General features: G+C 53.7%; 2 protein-coding genes across 5 annotated transcripts; one reads left to right on the forward strand and one right to left on the reverse strand.

The window, feature by feature from the left end:
• Positions 1-1202: 1202 nt before the first annotated feature.
• On the forward strand, positions 1203-12497 carry LOC113243338 (galactoside alpha-(1,2)-fucosyltransferase 2). Its single transcript, XM_026481904.3, has 2 exons — positions 1203-1284; positions 9198-12497. The coding sequence occupies exon 2, from the start codon at positions 9200-9202 to the stop codon at positions 10217-10219; it is 1020 nt and encodes a 339-aa protein (XP_026337689.1). The 5' UTR covers positions 1203-1284; positions 9198-9199; the 3' UTR covers positions 10220-12497.
• A 7678-nt stretch (positions 12498-20175) lies between these two features.
• Positions 20176-25781, reverse strand: MAMSTR (MEF2 activating motif and SAP domain containing transcriptional regulator). 4 transcript variants are annotated; one of them, XM_044378098.3, is made up of 10 exons: positions 25386-25781; positions 24790-24873; positions 23577-23615; positions 22750-22901; positions 22389-22573; positions 21964-22066; positions 21567-21761; positions 21055-21276; positions 20922-20976; positions 20176-20744 (listed from the first exon to the last, which is right to left on the reverse strand). In XM_044378098.3, the coding sequence occupies exons 2-10, from the start codon at positions 24845-24847 to the stop codon at positions 20461-20463; spliced, it is 1293 nt and encodes a 430-aa protein (XP_044234033.2). In that variant the 5' UTR covers positions 24848-24873; positions 25386-25781; the 3' UTR covers positions 20176-20460. The 4 variants fall into 4 exon arrangements, with proteins under 4 accessions (XP_044234033.2, XP_026337683.2, XP_044234034.2 ...); XM_026481898.4 differs by having other exon boundaries at positions 22750-22931; positions 25386-25777; XM_044378099.3 differs by lacking the exon at positions 21567-21761 and having other exon boundaries at positions 22750-22931; positions 25386-25773.
• Between the last annotated feature and the right edge of the window lie 18 nt (positions 25782-25799).

Genomic DNA, 25799 nt, shown 5'->3' on the forward strand with positions numbered 1-25799 from the left:
CATATAGGTTAAAAAAAAAAAAATCTGTTTGTACATTCCTGAGCCCAGGATCTGCTTTGCCTAGGTTAGAAGACTCCCCTTGCTTCTTTCGTTCTTTTGTTCCCAATGTTGGGGAAACCAAGTCAAAGGGTCCTGTAGACCATCCCACATTCTGGACTCGGCTCCTGGCACGCTCACGGTGTCCATTCACCGGCACCCTATCCTGTCTTCTCAAAGCTGGCACTCACATTGACAGGCTTCATGGGATTCGGGCTCCTTTTTCTGCAGCGAAGAAGTGGCGTGTGCAGCGAGCCTCCTGTCACCTAACTCAGGGGTCCAGAGGGGCTGCTCGGGCCTCTTCCAGTGTTAGGACTGTTGGGGGCTCTGGAGGTGCCCCGTCGTCCCTCCCCGGCGTAAGTCCTCCTCGATCTTGCATTTGGTTTTGACAGCATATGCTTAGGGGATTCTCATTTCCCGGGAATCTTTCTTGAAAGAAGGGAAAGTGAGGGGCACCTGGGTGGCACAGCGGTTAAGCGTCTGCCTTCGGCTCAGGGCGTGATCCCGGCGTTCTGGGATCGAGCCCCACGTCAGGCTCCTCTGCTAAGAGCCTGCTTCTTCCTCTCCCACTCCCCCTGCTTGTGTTCCCTCTCTCGCTGGCTGTCTCTGTCGAATAAATAAATAAAAAATCTTAAAAAAAAAAAAGAAAGAAAGAAAGAAAGAAGGGAAAGTGAGAAGAGTTGGTATTTGCCAGGTGTTTTCCAAGATTCTGGCCTGCCTGGTTTCGAGTTCTCGCTTCTCAGGCTTCCTAGCTGTCTGACCTTGAGCAAGAAGTTACTTCACCTGTCTGTGCCTCGGTATCCCCCTCTGTACCCTAGCGCTGCTGAGAGGGTTGACCTCACAGATTTGGGAAGATGGAATAAGGTTGAGAGACCACGTAAATGCCACCGTTGTTGCCAAAAGAAATAAAAGCCCCCCACCCCCACCCAGGGCTGAATCTGGAAGAGCTTGGCCCAGTGGGATGGGACTCAGGCCTCCTCCTCCGGGCTGTCTTCCTGGTCTGCTTTCCGGTAGTCACATGGGGAGGGAGGAGGTGGGGCTCCGGCACACCTGGCTCCCCAAGCCCAGCCACCCCGCCTCCCTACGGCTCTGGGAGGCCAGGTAGATCCTGGGCGGGGTTTTCCGGACAAGGGTGCTGGGAGGTTCAGATTTCTGAGTGCGAAGAGTCACCTCGGGGGAGGGAGCACCCTGGTCTGCCTGCAGAGCAACCACGTCGTCGGCTCCCCGGATTCCTGCAGCCAGAACCAGGTGAGAGACGGCTAGGGGGTCTCTCCCCGAGGAGCTGGGACACACTTGAACTCGGGGGTCCCCTCTGGGATGCCCCCACCCATGAGTTTCCGGAAGCAGAGAGTCTATCCCTCACAGCCCAGGCGCTACCCCACCCCACCCCCCCGCCTGATCTACCTCCAGCCCCCAGCCACCGCCCAGCTCGGCTCCCCTCACCTTCCCTCCTAACAGATCTGTTACCTGAGCCGCCTCCCTCCTCTATCACCCCCACTCTCCCCTCCCCCTGCCCCAGGCCACCAGCTCCCTCCCTCCCATCACCCGTTTCCTAGAACCTACCTGAGAATCCCTGTGCGGACCAAAGGCCGGGGTTAATTTCCTGGTCGCTTCTCGGGATCTGCTCCCCCACCTCTGGGACGGACGCAGGACCCAACCACGGGACCCAGGGGTCCTCAGAGTCCCCGAGCTGCCGCCCCCATCCCCCGACCCACCATGGCCCCAGGGATCCCTGGCTCCCGAGTCACCCCTTCCGTTCCAGTCCTGGGAATCAAGCTGGGGACTTCAAAGTGGTGGCCTCACATCTGGGTCCCCAAGCCCTTCCCCAGAGATGCGCTTACAGTGTGAATTCCGGGCAATGGGAAGAACAGGACAAACCTGCAATGCCAATTGCGGTAGGGAGGAGACTGAACTGGGTGATCTGGGATTACCAGGGGGAGAGGCTGGGAAGGGGTAGGGAGGGGCTTTCCGAGCGGAGGGGACCAGACAGCAAATCACAGGGTGTGACCATTGGGCCTGGGGATGTGGGAGAGGGAGTTATTTCTTGGTGGCAAAGCCTGGCTGGGTGGGGATGGGAAGCCCCGGGAGGGCTGTGAGCTGAGGAGGGGGCCAGGCCAGCTCTGGGAGTGGGTAGGGGGGAGGCAGGGCTCCTGGGGCCAGGCTCCAGAGGGGAGAGGACAGAGAGTACGAGGCTCAGCCTGGCATACGAGACAGAGAGAGTTTAAAAGAAATTATGGGCAGATATGGATGGCCCCATTTTTCTGAGGGAAGCTTCAGGCTGGACTCCTCCTTCAAAGTTGGGGCCCCTTTCTGTTCTCCAATCCTCCCGCTTCGATCGCCCAAGGGACGGCTGCCAGCGGACCAGGATGAAGGAAGAGATCTTGACCCTTCCCCACCTTTTTTTTCCCTTTTTAAAGATTTTATTTATTTATCTGAGATAGAGCAAGAGCGAGCGAGCACAAGTGAGTGGAGCAGGGCGGGGGCGGGGGAGGGCAGAGCAAGAGGGAGAAGCAGGCTCCCCACTGAGCAGGGAGTCAGAAGCGAGGCTCTGAGTCCTGGGATCGTGATCTGAGCTGAACAGACTGAGCCACGCAGGGACCCTTTAACCCCTCCTCTTGCCACTCCCTCCTTGGCGGGCTTGAGGTGCCTGAGGGGGACTGAGGACAGATAAGGAGGTGAACTTTCTGATCTCCAGGACTAGGGGGAAGGCAGGCTCCTCCCACTTACCCCAAGCGGCTGATCTTTCCATTCAGACTCCCAGGGGTTGGCTGGTTGGCCGTTGGCATTCCCCCAAATCTCTCCATGGATGTGGATGTCAGCCGGGCCAGCCGGGCCAGCCACTCTCCCGGTCTCCCTGTGCCCAGCTCCATACCCCACCCCTGGCCTTTCCCCCAGGTTTGCCCCCCCAGGCCCCTCTCTGACTAGTTCCCGAGCCTCACTTTGCCTTTGCTTTCAAATGGGCGTGTTTGCACTAACCAGGACTGGCCCGCGCTCCTAAGCACTCAGTACAGATTTCCTAACCCATGTTGTGCTCACACAGCCCTGGAGAGACGTATTATTATCCCCAATCTTTGAATGACAGCAGAAGTAAAGGCCCTTGGTCAAGGTCACATAGCCATCATAGCCCAATGAGGCTGATGACCGACTCCCCTGGGCTGTTCTCCAGATCCGCCCCCCACTCCCAGACACTGGGTTTCCTTCACCCTGTAAGCCTCCCTCCCTCATCTCCCCACAGCCTCGCACAGGGACAGGGGTCAAGGTCTGCAGGTGCTTCCCTTAGGCCCCTCAACAGTGGGCCCTCCCTCTTCCCGAGGGAGGAAGCAGGAAATGACCAAGGAAGCTCAGGGACACTGTTCTAGAACATTGTCTTCCTTTTCACCCAAACAAAACTAGCCTTCTTGTCTTTCTGTCTGCTGTAAACATATTTCAAGGGGATATTCAGGGCCAGCCCAGAAATGAAGAGGTTTGATTGTGAAGGTCGTCCCTTCCAGTAGTCCCCTCTTTACTTACTTGGTGCTGGGAAATGGATTCAAAAACCAGAAAAAAAAAAAGGAGAGAGAGAGAGAGAGAGAGAGAGAGAGAAACTCAAGGCAGGGAGATGTGGCAGACACTTGGTGCAAGGAGGAAAAGCAACAGACGGAGCCCAAATGGGTCTTGACAGGTGGACACAGACCCACATTCCTTCTGCATCAATTTCCTGGGCACCTACTGTATGTCGAGCCCCGTGTCTGTGGGCTGCGGGGGATCCAGAGGGAGTAAGACCGACGCTGTCCCTCCCTTCACGGAGCTGTGTGTGTGATCAGGAGACTGGGACTGAACGATCCCAGCAGGGACTCACCTGGAGACACAGAATTGGGACAGAACAGGGGCCAGAGCTGAACTGAGTGCGGGCAGATCCATCCTGCTGGCCTTATTTCTCTCTCCCCCTCTTTCTGTCTCTCTCTCTGTCTCTCCTGTGGTTTTTCTGTTCTTGTCTCTCTTTCTTTTTCTCTGTCTCCATCTCTCCTTTTCAGTATCTCCTCCTGCTCTCTCTCTCTGGTTCTCTCCCTGTCTTTCTCTCAAGCTAGTTCCCTTTCTCTTTCTCTTTTCCTGTCTTTTTTTCCATCTCTCTTCCTCCCTGCCTCTCTCCCTCCATCCTTCTGCCGTCCCACAAGCATTTACCTTGGCCCCTGTTGTCCCACGTCCTGTGCTTTGCAAATTCTCGGAACCAGACAGAGGAGCCAAGTCAACTCCTTGACCTTCAAAGGCTCACAATCTAATGGCAGAAGGAAGAGAGAAACATCCAGAAGAAGTGGGAAGAAGGTGGGGGGCCACTCCGCAGGGAGCTCTCCCTGCTCCTACCTGGGTGGCCCCTCCTTCTCCAGCTTCCTCCTGCTTCCCAGTCTCCAGAGAGTTCCTTCTACCCAGAGTCAGGATGGGGTCTTGAGGAATCCTGTCAGGATCTGGACAGGGATATAAGCGCAGGTGGCCTTGAGGGAACAGGAACCAGGAAGCCATCAGGGGCACAGTCATACTTTCCATTTCTCCCTTGGGCTCCTCTTTCTTTTTGTTCTCAGGGTCGAATTCACTCTGCTCGTGGAGTTCTCTGGTCCATCTTAGATATGGCTCAATGTGGCTGCACGTGGGCCCTAAGAGGCCCTTTAGCCGCCAGGCCCTCCACCAACCAGCCACCTTCTCTGTGCTTCTGGCTTCAAATTCCCAAGGGAGAGACTCTGCTTGATACTGATGAGTCTTCTGAGCTACCCATGGCCACACGTCATGAGCTGGCAGTAGAGAGGCCAGCCTTGGACCAATATCATATGATACACCATGGGCTGTGTTTTAGTGTTGTTTTTTTTTAAAGATTTTATTTATTTATTTGACACAGAGAGAGACAGCCAGCAAGAGAGGGAACACAAGCAGGGGGAGTGGGAGACGAAGAAGCAGGCTCCTAGCGGAGGAGCCTGATGTGGGGCTCCATCCCAGAATGCCAGGATCACGCCCTGAGCCGAAGGCAGACGCTTAACAACTGAGCCACCCAGGCGCCCCTTAGTTTTTTTTTTTTTTAATAAAGACACGCATCCTGTTAGACTGGAGTTCACCTTAGGATTGCCCTCGTTTTAATTTGCTCCCTTCTGTAAAGATCCCATCTCCAAATAAAGTCATATTCTGCGGTATCAGGAGTTAGGATTCCAATATACCTTTTGCAGAAAGACACACTCCAACACATAGCACACAAGCTTTATGGGTTGGGTGAGCGAAAACGTACTACCTTAATACAGTCTATGTGTTGATGGCCAGCATGCACACGCTTTATCTCATACTCCTCAACTCCATTAAAAAAAAAAAGATCGGACATTCACCGGGCAAGTAGAATCGCACATACTCACCCACTCCTCAGAGGGACATTCCCCAAAGGCAGCTGGGCCCACCGAATCTACATCTGATGGTCTGGGGCTACCCTGGTCAGCCCCAGAATTCACAGCCTCTGAATGAAATTCCTTCCTCTTGTAGGTTTCCATCTCATCCACGTGTGACTGCTCCGAATTCTATGATCTAAATGCTAGATTTGACCGTGACCAATACACCCAGTATGAAAAGTGGAAATCCACTGGTGCCTGGCCCAGAGCCCACACAGAACAGCGCTCTCCGCTTTGTGTGTGATAATATCAAAAGGTACTGGTTTTGTCCTCAGGCCAGGTAGTTTGAATCCTCAGAAAGGTGAAGGTACTTGTCCCGAATCACACAGCCGGTGAGTGTGGGAGCCTGTAACCAGAGCGCGTGCGCTCAGCCATGGATCTGTGGGTCCTTCAGTCACTGAGCGAAGCACAGTGTTGGGCTTAGGGAGTGGAGGCTTTACTTTCAGTGGCCATGAGGAAGGGGCCCGATCTGGAACTTTTGAGCAGTAAGACCGAAACTCTCCGGAGCGTCAGCTGAGTTGTGAAGTGAACTTTAGGCAGCAAATCCAGCCCCTCTGGCTCCTTTCATTCAAGACAGACAGGGCAAGAGGAGATTGTACCACCCTGGAGTTCATCTCGGGTCAGGCTCAACATCTGGTGATGACCCAAGGGGCCCAGACCCCCATCTGAGTTGGTTTAACTCAAATCCAGGCTTCTAGTGGACAAACCTGAGTTTCTTCTAGAACGATAATGTGGAGCACCTGAGTGGCTCAGTTGGCGAAGCATCTGCCTTGGGCTCAAGTCATGATCTCAGGGTCCGGGGATCGAGTCCTGCATCGGGCTCCCTGCTCAGCGGGGAACCTGCTTCTCTCCCTCTCTTCCCCACTCGTGCTCTTGTCCCTATCTCTGTCTCTCTCTCTCTCAAATAAATAAAATCTTCAAAGAAAGAAAGATAATGCATGTGATCTTAATGGGCTGTGAGGGTGGCAGTGACTTAGAAACAGGGATATTGCTATTACTAGGTCGTGTGCCAACTTCTGTCAGCTATAATTAGTCATTAAGGACCATATCTGCATAGCTTCTGGCAGCTTCCCAAGTAGAACCAGGTCGCACCCTGATTGATTTAGCCCCAGTGTTCTCTTCTGAATGGCCACTTGCTTCAGTACTTTGACCAGGAACCCAATCCCTGGACCAAGTCAACCAGAAACCTTTCACCTCAAATCTACGTTTGTGCAGGGCCTCCAGGATATGCTTTGATTAATGCCTGCCCATGAGGAAGAGTTTTAAAAAGAAGGGGTGGGAACCTGCATGTGCAGGGAAGGAGGACGGAAGTGTTTAGAAGAGCTGGGGAAGGGGCGCCTGAGTAGCTCAGTCGTTAAAGCTCTGCCTTCGGCTCAGGGCGTGATCCTGGCATTCCGGGATCGAGTCCCACATCGGGCTCCTCCGCTGGGAGCCTGCTTCTTCCTCTCCCAATCCCCCTGCTGTGTTGCCTAAATAAATAAAATCTTAAAAAAAAAAAAAAAAAAGAAGAGCTGGGGAAGCAGAAGGGTCTCATTCTTTTGACTCCTCCCACATATCCCCATTCCCATTATTCCGATTCCACAGTTGATCAGTGGCCAAACCTAGACTTTTACTGTGGCAACATGGTGCAGGTGTTGTTCCAGCCCAGACTTTGGAGTAACAAAGCCCATCAGTCATTCCTGGATGCAGTCTTTAGCAGCAATAAAGTGTTAACTGTGATCATCCCAATTCGTGCTTGTTCCACTTGTCCTTACTGGCTTCTAGCCACGTAATGGGGAGCCAATTCATTCCCTGCTTTCTTTCCCTTTCAACTGTTTGGCTTATGCTCAACAACCCTATCTTCAAACCCCTGTCCTTTGGGGGGGCCTTTACTTTGTTCCGGGTGGGGGGGGTGTCCCAGGAAGGAGCTTAATGAACTGCTTTGCTCTACAAATCACTGGTCCAAGTTGTATGGCCTGGGATGGGGAATTCTCAATGTCCCTTACTTCCTATGATACTGCAGTAAATTCCATGTGTTCTCAGAAGGTCCATCCAGTGCAACCACCCCACTCCTGGAATTAATTCCTACTTTAACCAGAGTTGAAAAGAACAGGTCGTATAAGTATATACAAGGGATTTTCCTCTGGGTTTTCTTGGCCAGGTCCTTTTATGTCTCTGCACATCTCTGCAGGTGTCTCCCCATTGCTGGGGGCCTCTGCTTCAGCCTTCATCTGACATGTCCCAGCCACTCCAACCCCTCCTCTCTCAGCATCACCTGCTGTGGTCTCATACAATGGTATATGGTCTTTGTCCCTAGTTCCAGCACATGGCTCCTAAAGTCCTTGGCATTTCCTGAGTGATAGGGTGATAGAAGTGTCTTTTGCTCTGATGAGGTGACTCTTCACGGGCCCCTAGATAGCTTCAGGATCTGGTCACCAGAGAGACCAAGCTTGATGAAGACATTGGAACTTTCATCTCCAGCCCCCAACCTCTGGGGAGGGGAGAAGGACTGAAGATTAGGTTAATCACCAGTGACCGATGATTTAATCAATCATTCGTATGTAATGAAAAGTCCTAAATGGGTTTCAGAGAGCCTCTGAGTTGGCAAACTGACTCGTGAGCCGGGAAGGTGGTCCACCTCAACTCCATGGGGACAGAAGCTCCTCCTGGATCTTACCCTATGTACTTCTGGTTATTCATTTGTGTCCCTTATAATAAACTGGTAAATGTAAGTAAAGTGCCTTCCTGAGTTCTGTGAACCATTCTAGCAAATTACCAAATCTAAGGAGAGGGTCAGTTTATAACCTATCAGTCAGAAGAAGTATGGATGGCTCAGGACTTGCAGTTGATGTATGAAGTGGAACTGAAGTCTTGAACTTGTTGGATCTGATATTAAGTCAGGTAGACAATGTCAAAATTGAATTGTTGAATTCAACCAGGTGTCCAACACCCAGGGGAGAAGAAAACAAACTCTTACCTGCCAACTGCCTTCTGACCTTTTAGTAAAAATATTCAAGAGAGAATTGGCCAACTCATCTTTTAGAGCCAGCCTACGACCTGTCATGACTAGTTAATGGCAAAGCCACTGTGAAGCCTAGTGTTTATCTCGCATTCAGTGGCTGTGGCCAGGAGGGTAGGCAGGTCAAGTGGTTGAATTACTGATGGGTTGGGCAATGTCCCTTCAAAGGGACTATAGACAGGCAGGGCATGCAAAGATGGACATCTCTAGGAGCTGGATCCCCAGTAAATAGTAGGTTTATACACTTGTACTCCCTATCTATAGACACCCACGTATATATACTCAGGCTATAAATACCCATATTCAAACATATAACGTATATATATGTACTGTGTGTGTACGTGTCTGTATATATATATCCACACTGTATAAAGAGTACATACCCATATATGTACATGATACGTATACATTCATATAATACAGCTTACACATGTCCATTACATGTACACAAATTCACACACACCCATATACGTATACAACGTATAGATACCCACATGCACGCGCGCACACACTCATACAATGCAGATGCCATCTGTGAATACACACAGTGAAGTCATATCTACACACACAAACAGGAACATACGAACCCAACGTACACACACTCCCATCACACACTCTGGAGACATACCTCCATACGCGGACCTGAGTATTTGCACTCCTTGAGACACACAGCAAAGCCACCCGCACATGCATCCCCCCACCCGCCCCAGGGCCTCCATCCCCCCGCCGCGAGCTAACATTCCCTGCTCTCCGTTCCCTGACAGCCATGCTCAGCAGTCAGGCTTTCTCCTTCCCCATGGCCCACATCATCCTCTTTGTCTTCACGGCTTCCACCATATTTCACATTCAGCAGCGGCTAGCGAAGATTCCACTCACGTGGGACTTTGAGACGCTGGTCTTGACGAGGACGGAACGCCCCACGAGCCAGCCGCCCAGGGGTATGTGGACCATCAACGCCATCGGCCGCCTGGGGAACCAGATGGGGGAGTACGCCACCCTCTACGCCCTGGCCAAGATGAACGGGCGGCCGGCCTTCATCCCGGCCGAGATGCACGGCACGCTGGCGCCCATCTTCCGAATCAGCCTCCCGGTCCTGCACGGCACCACGGCCAGCAGGATCCCGTGGCGGAACTACCACCTGAACGACTGGATGGAGGAGCGCTACCGCCACATCCCGGGCGAGTACGTGCGCCTCACCGGCTACCCCTGCTCCTGGACCTTCTACCACCACCTGCGAGACGAGATCCTGCGGGAGTTCACCTTGCACGACCACGTGCGGGAGGACGCCCAGAGGTTCCTGCGGGGCCTGCAGGTGAATGGCAGACAGCCGGGCACCTTCGTGGGGGTTCACGTGCGCCGGGGGGACTACGTGCGCGTCATGCCGCAGGTGTGGAAGGGCGTGGTCGCCAACCGGCAGTACCTAGAGCAGGCCCTGGACTGGTTCCGGGCTCGCTATGACTCCCCCATCTTTGTGGTCTCCAGCAACGGCATGGCCTGGTGTCGGGAGAACATCAACGCCTCCCGTGGGGACGTGGTGTTTGCCGGCAACGGCATCGAGAACTCCCCCGCCAAGGACTTCGCGCTGCTCACGCAGTGTAACCACACCGTCATGACCATTGGGACGTTCGGGATCTGGGCCGCCTACCTCGCGGGGGGAGAGACCATCTACCTGGCCAATTACACCCTGCCCGACTCCCCCTTCCTCAAACTCTTTAAGCCAGAGGCAGCCTTCCTGCCCGAGTGGATTGGGATCGACGCGGACCTCTCTCCCCTACTCAAGCACTGATGTCAGGCGGCCCTTGGCACCCCCTCCTTCGCTGGCTCCAAGACCAGTTCCCAAGGCGTGAGGAGCATACTGTTACCTGGTAGCAGGACACTTCCCTCTTGCGTCGGAAGTCGCAATGGACTTGTTTAAATAAGGCATTTCTGTGTCTCACACAACACGACCGGAGGTTGGTGCATCTCTGGGGTTAGTTAAGTCAGCAGCCCGGCAATGTCTTCGGTGACCCTGGTTCCATCCATCTCGTTCAGCTGCCATCAACTCCTCTCAGACTGGCTCCCTCATGGTCCCAGAAAGGGCTGCCACTTAGCCAGGTGTCACATGCAGACAACCTCTTCATGAGGCAGCAAAAAGAGCTTCGTTCTTGAGTCCCTTTTGAAGAGTGAGAGGAAGATTCCAAAGCCCTCCAGCAACTGCCCGCTCCCCGCCCCCCGCATATCCCATTGACTGTAAGTGTGTCAAATGCCCACATGACTCATTATAGGGCAAGGTGAATAAGACCCTGGGATTGGCTTAGCTTCAGATCAATAAATCTTTGCTCCCTTCAGCTGGGGAGCTGATCAGCCTCCTCTGAAAGACGTGGAGGCTTGCAGAAAGAAAACGGGTGCTCTAAATAGGAAGAAGGCGCAACACAAAACAGAGAAGCCCTGAATTGTGCGGGTTGTTCACGACACAAAGGCATTTGGCCAAGGAGGCAAGGGGGGCTCTAGTAGAGTCAACAGCCTACTCACCAAGTCATGTGTCCCTGGGACTGTGTCCACCCAGAGGGCTCACTATTTTCTAGTTAGTCTGCCCAGACCGGGGACCTTTTCCCCAGTTTTCACAAGAGTGCTGCCCTATTGGCCAGTAGCTGGTGCGCATCTAAGACCTCCCACCCACTCCTGCAATCCTGGCTTCAGTGAACTTGGAGTCCATTTGTTCTTTGTAAATGTCTGTGGTGGTACACCTAACAGACAGGATCCCCGCTAGCAAAGGTTGGGTTAACAAAACACAACTTGGGCTTGAAATGACAGCAGTTCATTATTTCTCGCAATCCTTTGGGTCAGCTGGGTGGCTCTCTGCTCCATGCAGTGTTGGCTGAAGCCTCATGCAGCTGTGTTTTCGTAGAGTTCAACGGAGCATCCCCTCAGTCATCAGCATCATGGAAGCAGCCCCCATACTGTGAGGAAGCCCAACCCCACTCAGGGGCCAGCAGTCTTAGCTGAGGTCAACCTCCAGGTCGTTCAGCATAGGCATCAGATACGATTCCACATGTCGTTCAAGTCAGCCTAGGATCCAGCTGAGGTTCCTGAGAACATGTTGCAGAGAGCAGCCCTATCTTGACTCCTGATTCACAGAGTCTGTGAGCATAACAATATGACTGTTCGATGCTGTGAAGTTTTGGGGTTGTCTGTGATACAGCCAGAGATAAACAAACTGAGTCAATCATTCTCTATATTTGCAGACACTTTCAGGACTTTGGCACGACCTAGGCAAAACATGAATCTCCCCACCTGACTGGAGATCCCACGTGCAAAGGTCCTGTGGCAGGGGGAGTCTAGTTATACATGAGAGCAGAACGAGGCCAACGAAGCTGGAACGCATGGAGACAGGTGGGAGAGAAGTTAACAGGGTCGACCGTGAAAGGCTTTGTGGACCATGGCAAGGACTTTGGGTTCTATTCTAAGGCCAAGGGGAAGCCATCAGAGAGTCTTAATTAGGGGACTAACACAATCTGATTCGCTGTGTGGACTTCACTGGCTGCTATGTGGAGGAAGGGCTGCAGGGGTAAAAGAGGGGCAGAGACCAGGGAGAAGGCTACTGGAACAGTCCTAGCAAAAAGTGGTGGTGGGCCAAGGAGGTCTCATTTTAAGGGCTCAACAGAGACTCCTAGGGTGTCTGCCAGTTTCACAATCCTGAAAGAGACATCTTTGCCTCAATCAGAGTGATGTTTGACTCAAGCATTCACCATGGGCCACTTACCTGAGGCCACGCGGAGAGGTCACATAATACAAACAAGGCCACCATGTTTGTAAGGGAATTGGTCTGAAAAGAGGGTAATAAAAGAATAAAAGGATCGGGGGATGCCTGGGTGGCTTAATCGGTTAAGAGTCCCCCTTCAGATCAGGTTACGATCTCAAGGTCCTGGGATCGAGCCCCATGTCGGGCTCTCTGCTCGGTGGGGAGTCTGCTTCTTCCTCGCCCTCTGTGCTCTCTCTCGCTCTCTCTCTCTCAAATAAATAAATAAATAAATAAAGTCATTTAAAAAAATAAACAAAATAAAAATAAATAAAAATTTAAAAAAGAACATAAGGACTGGGAAGATGCTCTGAAATTGAGTATATGGGGGAAAAAAGTTTGCCACTCACGTTTCAGTGGCTGAAGCAAGTCAAGTGGTCACACCCAATGTCAAGAACAACCCATTCACATCCCCTGGAATATTTGTGCTCTAATGACCACATCTTGTAGGCCTCCACAGTCTCTCCAGATGGTTCTCTGGGAGGCCCTTTCTTTTGGCTTAGTGCCCATGGAATGGGTGCCACAGTACTTAGTATGCTAATAGGTCTCTGTCTCAATAACTGTATTTAACTCATTCAAATTTCCAGTCTGACTTTAGTGTTTTTTTTTCATTTTTTTATTTTATTTATTTTTTAAGTAGGCTCCATGCCCAACATGGAGCTTGAACTCTCACAACCCTGAGAGCAAGGGTCACATGCTCTACCCACTGAGCCAGCCAGGCGCCCCCGGTCTGATTTTATACAACCCGAATGGGTGATGGTTGCTGGACCAGGTTTTGCCATTTAAAAATAAACAAACAAATCCTCAATTATTTTGTGTATAAATTTGGCATTCTCTCTTTTAATGTACATTTTAAACGTATCGGGGGGCACATTTTACATGGCGCTAAATTAAAGCAACATCATGGTTGGTGGTCATTTCCAAAGATGGCCATGACAACATGTCCCCTCGATTCCAACCACCCAAATCTTCCCCTGCCCATCCCCCTCTCAGTAAATGGCACTATCCATTCACTTCGACCAAAAACTTAACTTACTCTAGATTCTTCCTTTCGTACTCCATCCACCGGCAAGTTCTGACGGCTTTACCTTCAAAATACACCCTGAATCGGACCTTCTTTCCTTCTTCTACCATCACCACTATATTCAAGTCACCACCATCTTTGCCTGGACACCTACAAAAGTCTGTCAAACTAAGGGGCGCCTAGCTGGCTCAGTTGCTAGAACGTGCAACTCTTGATCTTGGGGTCATGGGTTCAAGCCTACTTAAAATATGTGTGTGTGTGTGTGTGTGTGTGTGTGTGTGTGTGTGTAATTCTGTATCACAACACCAAGAAACCTATGATGTAAAGCCTATATTGAAGATACGCCTTGAAGAATGAATTCAACTGATTTTCACTACCAGCAAGCAATGATGGTGGACCAGTGAGGTCATGGCGGAAGTGAGGCAAAGAGATTACCAGATTTCAAGATTCACCGTAAAGCTAACGTTACCGTGACAAAGTTGTACTGGCATAAAAGACAGACCAATGAAATCCAACAAAGAGTCCAGAAATAGACCACATACATGTGGTCACTTGATCTGTGACAAAGACATCAACACAGTTCAGGGGAAGGACAAAAGAGCTTTCCAACAAACAGAAGCCATCCAATATCCACACAGAGAAGGTGAACTTGACCCCTTCCTCTCACGATTCACAAACATTAATCCATGATGGATCACAGACTAAAATGTGAAAGCTAAAAGCATAAAGCTTCTAGAATAAAACATGGGAGAAAAGCTTCATGACCTTGAGGTGGGCAAAGGTTTTTTTCTTTTCTTTCTTTCTTTCTTTCTTTCTTTCTTTCTTTCTTTCTTTCTTTCTTTTTCTCCTTCAGGGGGATTTCCTTTTTTTTTTAAAGTAACCTCTAGGGGCGCCTGGGTGGCTCAGTGCATTAAGTGTCTGCCTTCGGCCCAGGTCCCAGGTCCCAGGTCCTGATCCCAGGGTCCTGGGATCAAGCCCCACATTGGGCTCCCTGCTCAGCGGGGAGTCTGCTTCTCCCTCTCCGTCTGCCTGCCACTCCCCCAGCTTGTACTCTCTCTGTCAAATAAATATTTTTTAAAAATTAAGTAACGTCTACACCCAACATGGGGCTCGAACTCACAACGACCAAATCAAGAGTCGCAAGCTCTACCAGCTGAGCCAGCCAGGCGCCCGGTTTTCTTAACCAATACACACCCCACAAAAAAACAGTAACCACAGAACAACTAATAAAATGGATATCTTCCTAGACAGCCCACACTGATTCCCGGCTCTTAACTGCAGGCTCACAAGATATCTGATTCATAATCTAGTATTGAGTTTTATTTGGGGTCCTGCGAACACAGCGGTACCATCTGCCTCCTAGTCTATATCTTGCACCCTCTATGACATCATATCATCCCCATTCTCCAGATTTTCTTGATCAATTGCAGAGTAAAGCTAATCTGGTCCATACACTTTAGATATTTACGATCTTAAACATACACTGTTATATATCATAAGCCAGCAGGGGCCTGAGCTGGGAGAGGGCAGTAATATTTCATAAAGAACTTCAGGCTGGTTTGTCTGCTTAGAGTGGCACCTGTTATGAACTAAATTGGGATTATATCCCTGGAAAGGGATTATGTCGAAGTCCTGACCCCCAGGACTGTGAATGCAACTTATTTGGAAATAGGGTATTTGAAAATGTAGTCAAGATAAGATCATTAGGGTGGGTCCTAATCCAATATGACTGTGTCCTTTTTCTTTTTTTAAGATTTTATTTATTTATTTGAGAGAGAGAGCAGAGGGAGGGAGAGCACGAGCAGGGGGAGCAGCAGAGGGAGAGGGAGAAGCAGGCTCCCCACTGAGCAGGGAGCCCGACACGGGGCTTGATCCCAGGACCCTGGGATCATGACCTGAGCTGAAGCCTGACACTTAACTGACTGAGCCACCCAGGCGCCTCTAGCATCATGTTTCTGAGATTCTCCACATTCTTGCAAGTCTCAATCATTCACTGCCTTCTCACTGCTGAGAAGTATTCCACCATGCGGCTGTCCCACGGGCTGTCGATCTGTTTTTCCATTTGATGGATTCGCGGGTTATTTCCAGTTTGGGGCTATACTCTTATCAACCTTGGCCTATAAATCTTTGTGTAGACGCATGTCATCATCTCTCTTGGGAAAATACATAGATAGCGGTGAGGTCTCCTATGAGGGCAGAGAGGAAAACGAGGCTTGCCTAAGGTCCCCCACCAGGCAGGGGCTGGGCTCAAAGTCTGAACGCAGGTTTGGCCCCAAAGCATGGTTTCTGGAGCCCAAGGAGAGGAGAGAGGCCTGTCGCCCAGGGAGTGAAGGCTCGAGACTCCCATTTCCCTCTTTCCCCCCAGTTCAGCCACCTGTTCTATCCCTGCCCTGGCTCTGGGGTCTGGAAGTCATCATCCACCACGGGGGACAAACAAGACTTGAGGGACAGAACACGTAACAGCCCGGCAAGATGTTAGGAAAAATGGTGGACAACACCAAGGGCAGCTCAGGCCTCGTGCATGGATGGCGTGGGGGCAGCCACGTGGCAGAGGAGTGGAAGTCAATCCATCCCGCGGGTCAGTGACAACCACAGATGCTTAACGAGCGTGTCCGATGCCAGACACGGTTCTAAGTGCTCTGCACACCTTAACTCATTTATTCCTCAGCCAACCCCGCAGAGAAAGTACCATTGTTCTTGTCCCCACCATCAAGATGAGAAAACTAAGGCCCAGGGAGGTTAAATGGGTCTCCCTATAGGTCATGGAGAGTGATGGAGAGATGAGTCCACCCAAGTCGATCTGGCCCCGGAGACGAGACTCTCAGTCACGGAGGCACCTGCCCCTGCGTCACCCACTCCCAGGGGTGTTTCCCAGGGAAATTCCTTCACACTCTGTAACACGGCTGTGCTCGATGATGACGATGATGACGGATGGGGATGGTCTCGGGGTGCCTGGAGTTGGATGTGGGGACGGGGCATCACCGGGGGGGGGGGGTGGGGAGGGAAAATAAGGTGGAGGTGAAATGCAGAATGGGAATCAGCTATTGGGAGGAACAGAAGGGGTATGTGGTAGCTCAGACGGAGAAGGGAGAGAGAAAGAGACAGAGAGGGAGGGAGAAATGGGGAGGGGAGGAGGAAGGAGAAAGAGAAATAAGAGTATATTCTCCAGTCTACTCAGTGTGTCCTTCTGGAGATTATGTCCATAAGACAAATTGATAGGGGTGCCTGGGTGGCTCAGTCGGTGAAGCGTCTGCCTTCGGCTGGGGTCGTGAACCCGGGGTCCTGGGATCGAGCCCCGCGTCAGACTCCCTACTCGGCAGGGACCTTTTTCTCTCTCTCCCTCTGTGCTCTCTCTCGTGAGTAAATAAATAAAATCTTCAACAAAAAAAAAAAGATAAATTGATAATTGTGGTCATTTGTCAAATATATTCCTGGTCTTTTCCATGTGTCTACTGAGCTCGTGGAACGGCAACGTGGTACAGGGGCGCCCCATCTTCCCGTGTTACCCCTTGGTCCCGCCGTTGGGAGCAGCCCAGCCCTCTCCCTGGGGGACAGGAGGGAGCAACTGGAATGTCTGGAGAAGGTTGGGTGACAGGTGGTGGGGAGTGTAGGGCCCAAGTCCTTCTCTCCGGCTCTGGGTTCAAACATGCACACCCTACCCAAGCCTGTGCCTGTCTTTCAAATCTCCACCTACTAGAGAATTCCTCAGCCGCCATCCCTCGCCCTGACTCCCTCTGGGTTTGCCCTCCCCTGGACACGGGAGACTTGGGGACAGAGAGTCACAAGCTCAGAGTCAGGCTGAGGTGGAGACAGACAGAAGCCCCACCGCACCCCTTCCTGATCTTTCCAGGGCCAATGGTGCCCCTTTACCACCAATTTTCAGCCTGACAGGAAAGTGCCCACAGGCCCTAGCCACCACCCACCTCCAGCCCCAAATTCTGCAGCCGCCACCCCACCCACCTCTCGTTCCAGCAGCCCTGACCTCACAAGGCTCCCCAGACCGTTGCCCTGACCCCCCTACCCATTCCCCAAGGCTTCTGGTATTTTCTAGGAGTCATGGCCCCTCTGCCCTGAAAATCCTTATCACCCCGCCCTGGAATTCCCTCTGTGCAAATGTCTGAGCTTCACCAGAGCAGAGACGGAGGCTCTGTTTTTTCAACTCTGAGGGCACAAGCTATGGACTCATGAACCTAATTTAAAGTGCCTCTCTGAGGATGTGGAGAAAGGGGATCCCTCCTACATTGTTGGTGGGAATGCAAGTTGGTACAGCCACTCTGGAAAACAGTGTGGAGGTCCCTTAAAAAGTTAAAAATTGAGCTACCCTATGATCCAGCCATTGCACTACTGGGTGTTTACCCCAAAGATACAGACGAAGAGAGTGGCCATATGCACCCCAATGTTCATAGCAGCAATGTCCACAATAGCTAAATCGTGGAAGGAGCCGAGATGCCCTTCAACAGATGACTGGATTAAGAAGTTGTGGTCCATATATACAATGGAATATTACTCAGCTATCAGAAAGAACGAGTTCTCAACATTTGCTACAACATGGACGGCACTGGAGGAGATAATGCTAAGTGAAATAAGTCAAGCAGAGAAAGACAACTATCATATGATTTCTCTCATCTATGGAACATAAGAACTAGAATGATCAGTAGGGGAAGAAAGGGATAAAGAAAGGGGGGGTAATCAGAAGGGGGAATGAAACATGAGAGACTATGGACTATGAGAAACAAACTGAGGGCCTCAGAGGGGAGGGGGGTGGGGGAATGGGATAGACCGGTGATGGGTAGTAAGGAGGGCACGTATTGCATGGTGCACTGGGTGTTATACGCAACTAAAGAATCATCGAGCCTTACATCGGAAACCGGGGATGTACTGTATGGTGACTAACATAATATAATAAAAAATCATTTAAAAATAAATAAATAAAATAAAATGCCTCTCTGACCCCTCCCGCCCGACTGGTCAGATGACCCCAAGGGCTGCCTTTGCCTCCTGGTAAAGAGCTCTCGCTCCCTTGCCCGTTCTCTCGGAGGAACTAGAATCGTGGATCCGCAGCTCCTAAGGGTGATTAATATTTGTCAGCGTGTCTCCCACGCCAGGTCCAGCTCGTGGGAAGTCTCAGTGAACATCTCATCCTCACTGGGCTGTAGGGACCCGTGAGCAAACAGACAGACGAGGGAAAGTCACTGGTTCCGGGTACTGTCGCACGTCATTGATCTGCTGTCCTCTTCCACCTGCACTGGACAGGGCGGGTGGCCTGCCCAGGTTCCCCCAGATAGATCTGGATCCCTCTTCCCGGCTCTGTGCACCCAGCCCTCCATCTTCTGTGCGCTCTCTGCATTCATTATGGCTTTTTATTTCCCGCAACCATTTCCTTTATGAGCTCGTATACTGGTATACTCTACCCCAGGGCAGGATTCCTCTGCCTTGTCACCCCAGGACCACGCTCCAGACAAGTAGGGATGGCCCCCTCCACCCCAGAGCCAGCTGAAATTATTCATATTAGACAATCTGAAGCCAGCTCACCCTGTCTCCCCTGTTCCTTCACTGGGAAACCGCGACAGAGACTCTTGCTCAGGGCTCCCCTCTCCCCCTCTGCCTCCTGACTACCCTTGGCCCTTCCCTATGTGCACAGCTTGGCACACCCCCGTCTTTGGGGATCTGTGAGAAGGACAAACTATCTTTTTTCTTTTCTTTTAATTAGGCTCCACTTCCAGTGTGGAGCCCAATGAGGGGCTTCAACTCACGACCCTGAGATCAAGAGTGAGACACAGAACTAAACCGACTGAGCCACCCAGGCGCCCGAAGGATCTTTTCAATTGCGGTCATTCTGATCTGTCAGCTCCCCCACACCTGAATATTAATAAAAGCTACATTTTACAAGACTTTGTTGCTAATGGCTTCCCCTGCGACCTTCTTCTTCCGAGGACCGCCCTGGGGTTCAAGGTGACTGGCAGTTTATGTCCTGCCTGGTGGTTTATGTCCCGCCGTCTCCTCATGACTCATGGCCCAAGACTGACAAGAGGGGTGGAGTCTCCAAATATGGCCCCCAATGACCACGCCCCCAAGATGCATGTATCTGTGTAGCCCCTCCCATATTCAGCCAGCCTGACTTGCATCAACCCGTGGAGTGCAGTGAAGGTGACAATGGGCCAGTTCCAAGCTCTCTCTTTATGTGACTGACAGCTTCTCCTTCCCCCTGGAGTAATGCTCACTTTGGGGGACCCTGAGCTATCATGTAGGGAGTCCAGAGACCCTGCCGGAGAGACCACAGGCTGGCTGGTTCCAGCCTACTAGCCATTCCTGCCAAGGCGCCAGACATGTCTGAGCCATTTTAGATGGTCTAGCCCACTTGGACCCTAAGATGACTGCAGCCCTAGTCACTGGGCCGAAGAATTGCCTTGCTGAGCCCATCAAGCCAGGACATTGCGTGATCATAAACAGTTATTATTTTAAGACTCTAAGTTTGGGGGTGGCTTGTTAATCAGCAATAAAAAACCCAAACAGGGGTCTCCCTAGCTCCCTTTGCCTCAGGGTAAGAAAGACCCTGCAACTTAATTTATCCTCCAGAGCTCCCCATGGGATCACACAGGGGTTGGGACTTCACCTGAAGTCATACTCTTGCTAGTCTTCTTCCCCTTCGCTGTCCGGTTTCCTCCGCTCCTTTTTGGTTTCTCCTCGGAGCATTTCTTTAAAAAATCATGGGCTCACGAATCTTGTCTCGGGCTCTGCTTCCAAGAGAACCTGACCTCAGACACGACGCTTCTGATATTCTCACTTCCAACCAGAAGCCAAGGGTCTGGCTCCCTGTTCTCCCTCCTGACTCTTCCCTGCCCCCTCTCCTGCACCCAAAAAATTCAGACCACCTTCCAGATTCCCATCTAGTTGGTGGCATGGGAGGGGAGAAGGTGGGAACAAAGACATCCATGAGGTCTCTGAAGGAAGAAGCAAGCAGCTTGTTTGCCCCGGCCAGCAGCAAATGACACCTCCCTGCCCCAACCACACAACCATGGAGGGGATCATATGGAGGTCAGGCAGGAGAGACTCGGGCGGTTGGCAGGTCAGCAGTTCAGGGGCCAGGTGGGGATGACAGTCATCTCTGATTCTGCGTCTGTGGTGGGAGGGGCTCTGCCGGTTGTCCCACCCCCTCCTTTCGGAGTCTGTCTCTGTGACCTTCCCATCCCCACCAGTTCTCCGTCCCTGGAAACCCCAGCATTCATCACCACGGATCCCCCAGAAGGTCCCACAGCCGGGTGCCACTGGAGTCGGATAAGTCAGCAGAGAAGATGCTTGGGGCTGGGGGGCCACAGCCTAGCAGGGGACCCCCACTCAGAGCCTCCAGCCAGTCCAAGGAGTCTGTGGGGCCCCTGGGAGAGGGGGACGGGGAGTTTGTGGGGGACGGGAGCGAGGAAGAGAAGACAGATGAGAGGCCTTCAGAGTCCGGGGAGGGGGACAGCACGTCGAAGGAGCCGGGGAAGTCCAGGGGGATGGGGGGCAGCGGTTCTGCAGGAGAAAGGCAGAGATCCGGACCCCACTCCGTTATTCCTCGTTTTCAGAAATGCAAGTCCCCAGCCCACTTCTCCCTAGAACCCGGGACTCCAGACCCCAACCCCTTCTTCCCTTGGACTAGGACTCAAGAAACTCAGTCTCCTCCCCCAAATCTAGGAGTTCGACTCTTACCCTCGGCCTCCACCTGATCCTCCAGGATGTCATCAATGCCCCGGTTTGGAAGCAACTGCGGACGGACAGAAGAGGCGTGAACCTGGGATCCCAGCCCCATCCTGTCCGAGACCCCTAGCCCGCTCCCTCTCACCTGCGCCCTGCGAATGGCTTCCTGCAGCTCCTCCTCCAGAGTCAGGGCCGCTGTGGGTGGGGCTGAAGAAGGAGCGGGTGCTGAAGCCGCAGCGGCAGCCGCAGCCGGAGCCGCAGCCTGAGCGGGAGCGGGAGCCGGAGCGGGAGCAAGGGCCGGAGCAGTGGCAGGGGTTTCCGAGGCACGTGCGGGAGGCGGAGGGTGAGAGTTTGGGTTTGGCTTGAGCTGGAACCGCAACCAGGAGTTCCCATAAGCCACGCCCACCTGGAGCAACCCCACCCACTCGCAACCTGTGGCTCCACCCCCTGGCCGCCTCCCGGCCTCCGAGAGCTCGTCGACCGCCCGCGTTTGGTACCGCCCGGTATTCTTTCATTGGCCTCTCTTCCCTTTAGATCCTCCCACTTTGCCCTTAACCACGCCCCCACACTTCATTGGCTATTCTTCTTTCGACTTCCCGCCCCGTCCCGCTTTGTCTTCTCCTCACTGGTCCATAACGCGCGTAGCCCCGCCCTCACCGAGCCCTGCCGCCGGACGGCTCCCAGAGCCTTGGGCCTGAGGCGCGGCCAGGGAGCACCCGCGGGACCGTCCTCGCGCCGCGGCTTCGGCCGCTCGCGGGGCAGGCCGCCGCCGCGCATGCGCTCCAGGAGCATCGACTTAGTCCCCGACACCGGGAGGCCCCGCAGGCGCAGCTGCTGCCGGAGCTCTGAGACCTGGGGTGGGGGGCGGGGAGAGGCCTTGCTGGGAGGGCTCCGGGCCACAGGCGGGAGCTGGGGCTGGACATTTGGGAACCGCGAGAAGAGGGATTGGGGGCCCAGGCTCCTGGGTCTCCAATGGGGCAGAGGGTGCGGGGTTAGACCTGTGGGTACCCACCGAGGGAGAGGGCCAGCCTGGGAAGTTACTCCCGACACTCACCGTCAGCTCCTCCAGCTTTAGGGTCTGAAGTTCCAGCTTATGTGGAGGGGGCAAGGGGCTGGGGACTCCAAGTGGGGAGGGAGTGAGGGCAGTGGGCTTCATCCTGGCGGGAGTCAGGAGGGGGAACCAGAGGTCAGAGGGGGCAGAGAGAGACAGGGCATTCCGGGGTCTTCGAAGAGGAAAGAGAGGGCCCAGGAAGAGGGCCAATTCCTGTGCGTGGGAGAGGAGGAACCAGAGGCCCAGTCTCTTGGGTCTGAAGCCAGTTTGCCCGGAACTGAAGGAAGAGGGATTGGGAACTTGGACTCGAGTCCTGGAGGAGGAAGGGGTTGGGAGCTGAACTCCCCTGCTCTTGGACTCTGGGTTTGAGGGAGGAGGATGCGGGGCAGGCTGAATTTCCCACCAGAGAACAAAAACAGGGATCATACCTGGGAGGTGGCAGCTGTGAGTTTGTCCCTTCCCACAGAGGTGGTCCAGGGGGACCCAGGGCCAGCCCTTTGGCCTGGGGGTCTACCCTGGACCCTTGTCTCCGCCCTGGAGGCATGTACTGGTGGTAGGTCAAGTTCCCCTTTGGCTTGGGCCCTCTCCAATGTTGGGAGATCTTGGGAGACTCCTGAAAAGCAAGTGTGATGTCATATGCTTCAGCTCTGTGCCCGCTGTCCTGCCCCAGAGCCTCATGCAAAGCATGGCGTCAGCTTGGCACCACCAGAAAGGGGCCAAAAGGGCAGCAGCAAGGACAACCAATGCTGGACTCTCCGGGGTACTTCTCCTCACTCAATGGAGACTCACCTTCAGGGACCTCCAAGGGCGGTATTCTGATTCAGGGAGCAGGTCCCCAGGGCTGAAGAGGAAGGGGGTGGGGCCCGAGGACGAGACTGGGGCTGGAGCTCCAGGGGCCAGAGCAGGGTCTGTGGCTGAGACCCACGGATCTGGATCCAAGACTGGAGAGGCAGTGAAGGACCCTGAGAGGCCTGTAGATAGCAAGCCAGGCAGGGAGGAACAAGGCTGTGTGGGAAGGAGGGCCCTGGAGGCTTCAGCCACACACACACCCCCACCCCACCCCCACCACCCCGTGTGGGAGGACAGGCCCAGGGAGGGAAACCCCAGCAGTAGGAGGTGAGTGCCCAGACTCCTGGATCTCAGGGCAGAGGTTCCAGACTTTTATATTCTCAAGAAAGGAATCATGTCCTCAGTCACCAAGGGGTGTGGTGGCTGAGGATCACGGGTTTGGGGGGTTTTCCTGGAACAGGGTTGGGGCCAGCACTCCTGGTTCTTGAGGAGAGAGAGAAGCTGAAAGCCACATCCTGAGATTCGTGTGCCTGCCAAGTGTGGAGCCTGGGATGCCTGTTTTCTTCAAAGAAACAGGATCTGGATTCATTCATGCATTTCATTGGAGTGGGAAAAGTCACAGAAGGGGAAGCAGAGCTTTGAGGGGTGGGGTGGCCAGGGACCTGTACTTCGGGTCCTCGGGAAGGGACAGGATAGGATTTCAGGGTATCCCTGGCATAATGACTGAGCTCAGCCCAGGGACCAGTGCAGGAGATCTGGGAGCTTCTCTCCTGGGCGTCCCAGGGGTGTCAGGCCTCCACCCCCTCCCTTCCAGGGCCCACACTTACTTGGGTCCTGATACCGTCTGTGGATCCGAAGCTGGAGGACTATGGAGAAAGGAGGGAGGTGGGAGGAGAAAGGCGGGAAGGGAGTGTCCAGGAGCCTGGCCTGGCAGGCGGCGCAAGCTGCAGTTGTTGGCAGGACATGCGTGCCCAGCCCCCTTACACACCCCATGCCGGCGGGTGGGCCGGCAGCCTGTTCCCTTTCCCGGGCCTCCCGCCTGCTCCCTGCTCCCTGCCAGAGCCGTTCTGGGACTCGGAGCCAGCCAGTGTGCAGGCGGGAGGCAGCCCTGCCCCCAGCTCCACCTGCCCCCTTCCTGAGCATGTGCCCACCCCGCGCAAGGCACGATGGCCATCTTGGCAGCCTGACCCATGTGTACCTCACCTCTTCGCGTCCGCGCGCTCCCGTCTGCACAAGCCTGCTCCCTTCTATGTACCCCCGGGCCTCCCCACACTCAGTCCCTCTGCACACGCAGTTCCCTGGGCTCTGGGCTGGCACCTGTGCCCATCTCGTGCACTTGTAGCCTTCGATACGCTCCATCCTTGGCTCACTCTGTCTTGGCACCCGCCCAGCCTTGCTGACACTTCTTTGCACATTCAGGAGTTGGCTTCCAGTAATGGAGCGGGGGTCTCTCTTTGCGCATTTCACGTGCACTCTCTGGCACACTCTTTGCTCTTTGGGGACTGCTGTCTTTGCACACACCCCCCCCAGCATTTTCATTTGCACACTCGTATGCCTTTTGCCTACTGAGGAACTGACAGCCAGCACACGCTTTCGGTCCACATTGGGACCTAAAATACAACCTTTGACAAGCTCAAGGTTTAATAGAGCTCACTATCCCCTCACCAACACTCCCACACCTCCCGCTCCAAAGTCCCCACTCTGTGCACTCCTCCGCTTTGCGCACACGTCAATTTAAGCCCCCGGTCCTTTGCAGTGCCTGACCCTCAGCACACCCACCCCTAGCCAACCCCTCCACACTGTTTACAGAAGCATCGCACTGGCCATTTGCACACTCATTGAGCCCCCCACACTCAGCCCCTTTGCTGGGGCCTCCTTTATACACAAGTGACTTTTGCACAGAAAACACCTGCCTTATGCGTCCCATGGCCCACCCTCCCCACCTCACCCACCACACACACTGGCCGAGTTAAGAGTATTTCGATCCCAGGACCCAGAAGACCCCTTCCCCTTCTACGTGCATAGAGAGAAGCCTCTCACCAGATCTGAACTTGGAGCGAATGATTTGGGAGCGCTGAGAGGAAGTTGCGAGAGTCATTGCCAAGGCTGTGATGGAGACCTGGACTGAGGGGAGGACAGGGCCCACGGAGGAGGGTCAGAGTGGAGGTCAGGAGGCTGTCCCTCCATGTGGAGGCAGCAGAAAAAGGGCCTCAGGGGCTTAGGGATAGGAGAGGCCTTGAGCCAGAACTTCTGATTCCTGGGGGAGGAGGGGCTAGGAGCCCGGACTCCTGGATTTGAAAGAGAAGGGGGTTGAGGGCCCCAATTCCTGGAGCTTGGGGGAGGAAAGACTGGGATCTATGAAAGGAGACCCCTGGGCCTGTGAAAGGAGAGGAAGGAAAAGGGGGTGAAGGGACAGAGCTCAATATTCTGAAGAGACTAGAATCCAGCACCCTTGATCAAAAGGGGAAAGGGACCTGGTATGTTCCTGGGGAATGGGAAGGGTCTCTGCCACCTGCATTGGAGAAGGAAGTGGGTGGGTGTCAGCCACCATGGTCTGTGAGGAAGGGACTGGGACCAGAGAGGTGACAGAAAAGTTAAGGTGGGTTCCCCCCACCCCCATTCCAGGGGCTTCTCACCAGGTGGGCTCGGCGCAGCAGTGCTCTTGAGCGGGTTAACTCCCCTGGTCTAGGCTGGAGGCCGCAAGCTCCGCCCCACCGGCCTGGGACCGCCTAGGACACCCCTTTCTAGGGCGTGCCAGGAGCCTGTGGAATGGGGCGGGGGGAAACAAGAGCCCCGCCTGGGACCCTGAGAAGGGGCGGGAGCACCGGCTGGGAGGGACTGGGGCGGGGCGAACGTCGGGGTTCCCTGGGTCTCTCCTCCTCCGAGTCCTGGGGCTGCGGGGTCGGGCAGGGCAGCGGCGGGCGGACTGACAGAAGCAGGTGCCTGGAGAGGGGCGCCGGGTGAGCAGCGGGAGCAGGTGGTCGCGACCCGGCCCTGCGGGCAGGTGCCACCTGTCGCTTATTTTTTCCCTGACGCAGCAGCAGGAGTCG

This window comes from Ursus arctos, unplaced genomic scaffold (assembly GCF_023065955.2).
Source record: "Ursus arctos isolate Adak ecotype North America unplaced genomic scaffold, UrsArc2.0 scaffold_19, whole genome shotgun sequence".
Classification (NCBI taxonomy): domain Eukaryota; kingdom Metazoa; phylum Chordata; class Mammalia; order Carnivora; family Ursidae; genus Ursus; species Ursus arctos.